The sequence below is a fragment of the Chlamydotis macqueenii genome, chromosome 3 (genome assembly GCF_036417535.1).
Source record: "Chlamydotis macqueenii isolate bChlMac1 chromosome 3, bChlMac1.mat, whole genome shotgun sequence".
Taxonomy (NCBI): domain Eukaryota; kingdom Metazoa; phylum Chordata; class Aves; order Otidiformes; family Otididae; genus Chlamydotis; species Chlamydotis macqueenii.
Window position 1 is genome coordinate 5175970 of NC_141558.1, and position 9426 is coordinate 5185395.

General features: G+C 37.5%; 1 protein-coding gene across 1 annotated transcript; it reads left to right on the top strand.

The window, feature by feature from the left end:
* The first annotated feature begins 1034 nt into the window (after nt 1–1034).
* On the top strand, nt 1035–8601 carry CRISP2 (cysteine rich secretory protein 2). The gene is made up of 8 exons (XM_010123642.2): nt 1035–1086; nt 3146–3207; nt 4409–4540; nt 5713–5803; nt 6303–6448; nt 6977–7071; nt 7730–7818; nt 8474–8601. The coding sequence occupies exons 2-8, from the start codon at nt 3148–3150 to the stop codon at nt 8599–8601; spliced, it is 741 nt and encodes a 246-aa protein (XP_010121944.2). The 5' UTR covers nt 1035–1086; nt 3146–3147.
* The last annotated feature ends 825 nt before the right edge of the window (nt 8602–9426 follow it).

Below are 9426 nucleotides of genomic sequence, written 5' to 3' on the forward strand. Positions count from 1 at the left end.
GTGTATAGCTGCAGAAATACTGCTGAAAATGGGAATCAATGAAACAATATTGAGTTTACGACAGACAAAGCAACTCGTACCTTGACCTATCATAACGAAAATGGTGCTCAGTGTGCAAGGCGTCACAGCAAAGGCAAGGATGAGGAAGGGAGCTGCAAGAATGAGGAGATGTGCAGATGCTTTATGCCTTCTGAAAGCCAACAGGCAGTATGGAAGGAAGCAAGGCAGGTTGTGTTTAAATAGAGCAGAGTTGAGTATTGAGGATCTGTCAAAGCTGACTTCATGATATTACATCATAAATGAGTGGAAGCAAAGATTCTGCGAAAAGGAAAGGTGAGCTAAATGATGCTGCACTGGAGCAAAAAAGCAAACACATCTCTTCAGACTAAAGTGAGAAGATGCACGTCTTTAGCCATTTTGCCAGTAGGTTACTCTTGAGCAACACACGGGGTGAATTGTGTGTACAACGCTGCCTAGTGCCACAGCATTTTCGCCTCAGTGAGCTAACGTAATATACATTTTATTTAGCAAATGCAAGTTCAGGAACCACTTGGAAGAAAATATTACTGTGTTTGCCAAAGTGCAGGTCATTCTGTGCATAGCTACGAAGTGAGTTGCTGACTTACGTCTCTGCCTCAAAATATTTATTCCACTTTTTTTTTTTTTTTTGCCAGAGCCAGAAAAGACAATTGCAAAGCAGCCATCCCTAAACTTGAGCTTTCCTTTTGTGAACACCACATCAGTGCTGCAGCTTGTCCATTGGACTACAAGTATTTTGACAAAGTCAAAGTGCTGCTAAAAGATAGACCTGTTATCTTCTCTCTTTCCTTCCCCTGGAGACAAGAAAAAAAAAAAAAAAAAAAAGCCAGAACAATGCAGTTGCATTGGTTCATTTTCAGTCACCTGTTTTTTAGGAAAAGTTCTTTCCTCTAAAATATCCAGCCCCAAAGCTGATGTCGTTTATCAGAAATAAATATTGACAAGGAAAGAGAAGGGAACGCAGATATATATACAACTCTAGAGTGAAGAGAGCCTCTAATTCCTGCCACTCTTCCTAAGATACAGGAGGACTCTGGCTGGACAAAGGTAATGTATGCAGAATTTAATTTCAATATTAGAGATTTTATCCATAGAATCACTTGGTCAGTATTGATTGGGCACTGTGTTACAACAGCTAATGTAGTTAATATCTAAGTTCTACCAAATGTGATAACTAAAAGAAAACTTCTGCTTATAATAATCCCAGAGGAAGAATTTAAAAATAAACTATATCTGCTGCTTAGACATCACACCTCTCACCTATCTGGGTGACAAATGGCTTCGGTGAAGTCTAATTCTCGTGTTTCTTTAGATCAAAAGGTAATAGTTCAACTGACTTCATTCTTCAAATGTGAACAAAAATTAATCCGTTTTGCAGAGGGTGCTCAATCACAAGAAATGTTTTTCTAATGTCATTTGAATTATTGTTATGTTGAATTTTTTTCACTTGAGTATTGGGATATGCCAGTACAGATGAACTCACAATTCTGCAATCTATAAATGTCAACTATCTAAGCTTTCAGGTATATATAGTATTAAAATATTTATTATATCTTACAGTATGCAGTAAGCTGATTGTGTTTTCTTAATGCTGAGTGAAAATTTTTTTTCAAAATGAAAGTTAAAGACGTAAACTCAGAGCAGGTAGAAAAGACTTATATTAAAGGAACTGGAACAAGAAATATTCCCACTCTCGCAAACTCTCAAACTCACTACACAATGAAAGTTTTATCAGCTGGCAGAAAAAAAGGCTCTGCTGAGGACTGAAGCACCAGGACCAGACACAAAAAGCCTGGAGTGTATTTTTCAAATAGAACTTTATTTCTGGCTTTTTACCTATGGATTTTTTTTTTAAGTTCAAATAAATTTGCATGCAATGATGTCCAATTTTCAAGCAGAGCTACATAAAAGTGCTTTGTTAGCATTTGCCTTTTCAGAAGCCTAGAAGTGATTTAGTGGATTGGATACTATTGACAAGGAAGGATAATTGTATCTGGGAACTGTCATCTTCTGACTTTAAAAGTAATGCCAAATATATTTACTCAAAGAGACAGACTCGATTGTACAGTCTGACAATCGAAGGTGTGTAGTAGTACTTTAATCAAGTTTAATTCTAGAGCTAGAAATGTCTTATGTTTCCAGTTGTGGCACTTTCTGTGTGCGAGGACAAAATAAATCCTTAGTGGCCAAAGATATCCCTTTAGTTTAAGAATTTATTCTTCATTAATATGATTGAGGTCTCTGTCTCTACCTCATGCAAGTGATTTCCTTATGCAATCATGGGAAAACAAGATAAGATTGAATAGCTGAATGAAGTGAAGTCTTTGGTATGATAGGATATGTCTTGTCTGTTTTAAGGTAAACCCTTGAGCTCAAAGTAATTTCTTGGGATTTTGCCACATCTTTGCTCTTTACCGACTAAAAAGACATGATATCCTTTATATCCTCAATAATACATGATATGTAACCTTTACTTCTAACATGTAGAAAAAATATGCCATGAATGTGAGGGAGTTTCAGACTGTGTGTGTATATACTGTGGTATTTGCTTCTATGAGGCATCTTAGCAGCCAGAGGGCAATAGCCAATATTATTTCATTGAGATTTTATTTATTTAGGTGTAAGGTGTAACTTGAGGCTGATCACCACCATTTACTGGAGCCATTATGATGCTGTTTTGATGGGAAAACAGGAAGCAGGAAAGCAGTGGAGACAACAGTTGATGCGTTCAGTGCTCCACTCCACAATACCAGTTCCCAATACAGATGATGCTTGCTTGAGCAGAGCACCAATGTGACCGTACTGAACAAATTAATGAGCTTTTTTTTTTTTTTTAATACAGAGAGGAAAAGATGAAGGAAGCACCCTGCTCAATGCAAGGTGGAGTCTTCTCTCTGTACGAGGTAGTGGTGCCCATGCAGCATCCTACTCCCATTTGCACAGTTTCAGCACATTCAACTGTACTAGGTGTCAGCAAAAATAATCTGTGAGGCAGGCTTGACTTTGCAACAGTTTTGTGTCTTGCTTACATACCACATTATACCACAAACTAATCCAAGGTTAATGGATTTAGGGGATTGTTTTTTGTTGTTTTTTTTCTCTGTAGAAATGGAAATACTTACAGCAATCGTTTTCCTGGCTACTTTGCTACACCAATCTGATGGACAGGTAGGAGCATTCATCTATTCAAAAGAGCCATATCTGAGCACAATGTGAGGGTATCTGACATGGCACAGTCTCGTCTAGTGATCTCTAGAGCTTTGCAATTCAGAGTTTAAATTATTGTTAACATGTTAACATAAGACAACAAAGATGAACCCTTGCTTTTCTCAGATTTTTGTATTAAAATATTCCTTCTGCTTAAAAAAAATATTATTCTCTTCACAAGAATAGTTTTAAAAATACATTTTCCAAAAAAAAAAAGTATGAGCTGAAGTTATTCTAAAATAGTTTTTCTAAGTCTCAGAAATCTAATCTTCACCTCTCTTTAGAAAGAATGAGTCTTGTAAGATGTTGATATCTACCACATAGGCACTTGAATATGAGCTATTTATCAAGACCTGCTTATTAATGAATGAAAATAAACAAGTACTTCAGGGATGCCAATCATCTCTTTCTTCAGTAAATCTCTGGTGAACTATGTCCTAAGTTGCTTGTTTCCTTTACCTGAGTATACCAGCAGCCTAAAATAACTGGCTGAGTTGTTATTTCTACAACTGTAAGTTTCTTAAGTTAAACAAGATGTACAACATCTCTTGGGGTAGGTTCATGTTGGCCAAACAGAAGTGTTTCAGTGCAGCTTGAGACTCTCCAGAGAATCTAAGCCATTCATGGGTGGCTGTACAGACAGTTATACCTTTCTGGAGCAACAGTCTGAGGCTAGGTAGGGCTCTTTGGGCATTAGGTGCTATTTTAAGCCACTGACTACAGTCTTTAAAACCTAGAATTGAGCTCTGAAGGCAAAGCAGTGGAATTAATTCATACTACTCAGACATTTCAGGACTGGGTCTCTCTAATTTTATGCTTTTCTCCTTGACCATAAACATAAACTGAGATTTTTAGTGCACGCAAGAGTTCAAAGCCAATCTTGAGATTTAGTTCCAGAGCTAAGCTTTCTCCATGTTTGATGTGAAACCATCTGAAGGTAGAACCCCTATCCACAAATTTACTCAGGATCACATCTCCTAATGAAAAATGCAGCTCGAATCATGGAAGTAATACCAAAAAAAATTCAGTAATTATAAGAATAGAAGAACCAATAAAGGAAAGTTAGGAATTTCCAAGAAGCTTTACTTTGACAAGAAGCTCATAATTCATCTTGCTTATTAAAATTCTGATAACTGGAGCCTTCATTGTTGCTGTTTTTCAGGCCTTTCAGTATAAACAAGTGGGCATTTCCTCCTTTCATAATTCTAAGTTTCAAAACCAAAACCAAATCCTTGAGAAACACAATGAAATACGGAGATCCGTAATTCCCACAGCCAGGAACATGCTGAAGATGGTAAGTTATGCATTGCAACTCGTTTTCTTTCCACATCATTAGCAGAAGATTGTAGCTTTGTAAATAACCCACACTCAGTGAAGAGAGATGGCAGGAAAGGTGCTCTGGGTGATGAAGAAATTAGAATTTTGTCCCTTTGTCTCTGCAGGTTTCGTGCTTAATTTTGCACATCTTGGTGCTGCAAGCACCTGTAAAATCATTGCAAAGGTCTCAGAAGGGGCCACAAGTGCTGTTTGAAACCTCTCTCTCCTAACCAACATGCCTTAGTTTCTCCACTTAGCAAAACTCAATTAAGCAACATCTGAGATGTTCCATGTCTAGGGTTGTCTACAGGAGCTACAAACACAGGCTTGTCACATCAGGCTGAGAGAGTTGGGGCTGTTCAGCCTGGAGAAGAGGAGGCTTCGCGGAGACCTTAGAGCGGCCTTCCAGTACCTAAAGGGACCCTACAGGAAAGATGGGGAGAAACTCTTCAGCAGGGCCTGTTGTAATAAGAAAAGGGGTAACCGTTTTAAAAATAGAGGGAGGTAGATTTAGATTAGTTATTAGGAAGAAATTTTTTACAATAAGGGTGGTAGAACACTGGTTGCCCAGAAAGGTGGTGGATGCCACAGCCCTGGAAACATTCAAGGCCAGGTTGGACGAGGCTCTGAGCAACCTGATCTGGTTGGATATGTTCCTGCACCTTGCAGGGAGGTTGGACTAGATGGTCCCTTCCAACCCAAACCTTTCTTAGATTCTATGATTCTATTTATTGCTGTCAAACCTACATTAACATAACCTGCACAGTGGATCACAAGCTCTTGCTTATGTCTGCTCATTACAATAAACAGAAAACCTTTTCAGGGAAAGTATTTAAACTGGGGATAAGGTACAAAATGTGGTGATGGCTCTTGAATTATGGGTAACACCCCTTAAAAGAAGGGAAACACATGCCCTAGACAAAGGAAAGTGCGTGTAAAGCAAAGGTGCAGCAGGAGCATCAGTGGCAACATGTTTGTGAATCTACAATGTCAGATCTGCTTAGCTATTTGTCCTCAGCTGAGCTTGCTTTGCCCATCACTGCTCCCATCTCTGTTGCCCCAGGTATTCTTTGTTATCCCTATCCAACTAGCAGATGATCTGCACTAACCTATGAATGACCTGGATACGTCTTCCTTTGTGTCTTTCAGGTGTGGAGTGAGAAGGTTGCCGCAAATGCTCAGAAATGGGCAAACAAGTGTGGGATGAAGATCAGTCCAAGAGAGCAGAGAGTCATTAATGGTACCTGACAAATGTGGAGTCTAAGTTGATGGGTTAATGATAATCTGCAGATGGCCCCTGCGCATGTGAACTAGAAATAAGGACAATTTTAATCTGTTGTAAAATATCTTTTGAGGATTATTAAACACATAAACATCATCTTTATTTGCAGCTTGAGAGAGAGGGATGCTACATACCTGCCCTATTTTCGTATCTGTCTTTAAGTGTTCTCTTTTGACTCCTGCTGGAGACAACAGTGCAACAGATGACTTGGTATGACTAAGTACAGGCATTTTTGTGTAATATTTTTTAGTCAAATAAGTATCTGTGACTGAAAGCTCACCAAAATCAGAGTAACATTTCCAGCAGCTTTCATAGCTGTCCTCTCCTTAAATCACAGGGCAAATAGGTTGGCATTGTAGAGTTTTTTTTAGGATGTAGCAACAACCCCTCTGCCCTACCTCTCACCCTATGGCTTGCCTCTCTCATAAGCAGTACAATAGACTTACTTCTACTTCAGGTTTCACCTGTGGTGAGAACGTGTTACTATCATCTTACCCAAGAACATGGCCTGAAGCAATTCAAGCCTGGTACAGTCAGTCCTCCAATTTCAAGTATGGATTTGGACCAACTGCAAAAAATGTCAATATCGCGAGCTATACCCAGGTATGGAGAACTGAAAGAAGCTGCAATGATATGCTAGAATTACAGGAGTACACTTAAGAGAGCTGTGAGAAATTTATAATCAGAAAAAAAAAATAGCACATCATTCACATCCTGATCCAAAGATGACTAATAAATTAAAACTCTGTTTAATCTAGTTCTAAGGCAATGGAACCAATATTCTGGAAGAGCTGTACAGAAGAGAAATGTTATTCTGTAAGAAAAAAAAAAAACAAACTATAATTTTAATTTAAAAATAAATATTTTCTATATAGGTGTTGAAATACCTGATTAAGAAATACTGTGTTCAAAAATATGTGGAAACTCATGACTAACAAGAGAACACGGTTAACTAATTTTTCTAGCCATTCTTTCTGACAGCTAAACTGAAAACTTAAAGAATGGACAAAACAAAACAAAACAAACAAAAATTAAAAAAATTATCTTCTAGTTCTGTCAGTTTGCAGGCTCTTTAATAAGAATCCAGCAAAACATGACTTTGAAATAATGTGTTTATTTTTTGTTCTACAGCTAATCTGGTACAACAGCTACCAGATTGGATGTGCAGTTGCCTACTGTCCTAAGAACCAGTTCAACTACTTTTATGTTTGCCAATACTGTCCCTCGTAAGTACCACCCTTTTACTCATTTAAGATGTGATAATTCTGGACATGTTTTCAAAAACTTGTGTGGTCTATTGGTCATGTGTAGGATAAAATGACTAGAGTTTATTTTAACCATTTTTAATTTTGAAAACACTGATGTGTATTTAATAACAGGTTAAATAGTAACAGGTTTTTTTTCACATTGAAATAGATATTAGGGATATTTTAGCACATAAACAAAGAAAGTTCTGTCACTGTCATCCTATAACTTTGACCACAAGCAAGAAAGTCAGATCCAAAGTGAAAGCCAACAGCAAATGAATACTCACAGAGGTAAAGAGGATGCATCTCAGAAGGCAGCTGCTGAGGTTATTTCCTTATAAAGCACAATCACTTGAAAGCCATTAGAAAAGCAGAACTAGGACACACATCAGATTTTTTTTTAGCTGATAATGATATACAAATGCAAACAATCAATTAATTTTCTTTCCTTAACCCTTATTGTCCTTCCTATTTAAAATCAAAGTTTTTGTACTCTATGAATATCAGAAACTAAAACATGACTGCCTATGAGAAAAACCTCTGGATGTCTTTCACTGTGATAAATAACATAAACTCTGTTAATGGCTCAGAGCTGCATTTTGATGTTGTTTTTTGTTGGTTTTCTTTCAATTTTCAGAGGAAATAATGCAATGCAAATAGCTACACCTTACAGAAGTGGACCAAAATGTGCAGACTGTCCTGGCCACTGTGACAGAGGGCTTTGCAGTAAGTGGATGTATTTTCCTCCTTACAATGAACATTGCACTGCCTTAGATAATAATGTTTTCCTTTGTAGTATTTTACTTTTTCACACTTACCTCTTGCTAATCTGGAGGAAAGATCCTAGAACTGCCCCTTTCCTTTCCCCTTGGAAATAACAGTGGTTAAATATGCCACCAGAACAGGCACAATCTTGAGCAGAACATTGGACCTGATGACCTCCAGAGGTCCCTTCCAACCTCAACCACCCTGTGATAATGGGTAAATTGTGTTGCTTTTGAGCAATAGGTGCATTATCACACCATCAATCTGTCCTCTTCTGGAAAGCTCAAGAGAAAATGTTTTGATGTACATCTGCATCTAAGGTCACAAACAGATTGTCAGGCTTCACACATCCCTATGTACGTGAAGGTCTGCACAGGCCCCTGGGTTCTGCAGACTTCCATGTGGAGGAAGTCGAAGCATGTGAACTGTAAGATACCACCTTTCTGACCGCATTCCCTTTGCTATAATATTTAAGGAATTTTAACAGTAGAGCAAAAGTACAAAGAATATATAAACTTGAAAATTTGGAATTTTTGGAAAATGCAGAAGTATCAGATTAGGGCTTGGTTTTCAACAAATAATTCATGGGGTTTTTTTCTCTCTTTCTTTATTTCAGCCAATCCTTGCAGGTATCAAGATGTGTTTGGAAACTGCAGAAATCTGAAAACCTTGTTTGGCTGTAATCATTCAATGGTGAAAGGAAAGTGTCCTGCTACATGTAGATGCACCACTCAAATCATATAATGTCCTGGTGGATGTCGTTATAGCTGCTGTGGGACTTTCTTCTTAGGAAAAGGTAGAACTCACTATGAAGTATATTCACTCTCAGTGCATCAGCTGAGTTTGACTTATGGGTAATTTTTTTTTCTGACATCTCACCACTATTTTGGTCCTAAATAAGTCTAGTAGCTAAAAAAACCTCTGATGTTATTTTAGACTTTACAGAAATCATGCTTAAACTACTAATGTGTTACTTTGTGGTGTTCCTTGCAGTGGATCATCCACTGATTCATTTCTTTTGAATGAGAAATACATTTTTAAAACACTTGAGTTTTTTTGCAAGATATGCTAAATTCCGCTTAACTTTCTTCTGTTACCTTTTCTATGACTACAAATGGAATTATTCCTGCTAAATAAATACATGATTTACCACTGGTTCACAAACAGAGCTTTTGACTGAAGTTATTTATGTTTCGAATTTTTCATTTGGAAAATTCCTTACGGATATTTCAAGACTCTGATAGTTTATGTGAGTAGGAATAAGACTGGAAAAGAAAGACAAGGCAAAAAAAGGCATGCATTACTTTGTACAGAGAAAATAAGGGGCTTACTCTGAATCTGCCAAATTTGCCCTGTGACCCAAACACAAAGCTTCTGATACATCTGTGTAGGCAGGCGATAACTGATAATTTTTTTCATATGGTATCAACAATCAAGAAATAGTGAGCTTTTTAAAAGCATTCATACAAAGAAATAGGTACAGATATTCCTTCCCATCCTCTCTATGAGTAAGTCAGTCTCCCACTCGCTTGGGATTAATATTGCAGCATGTAGAAAAAAAAAAAATAC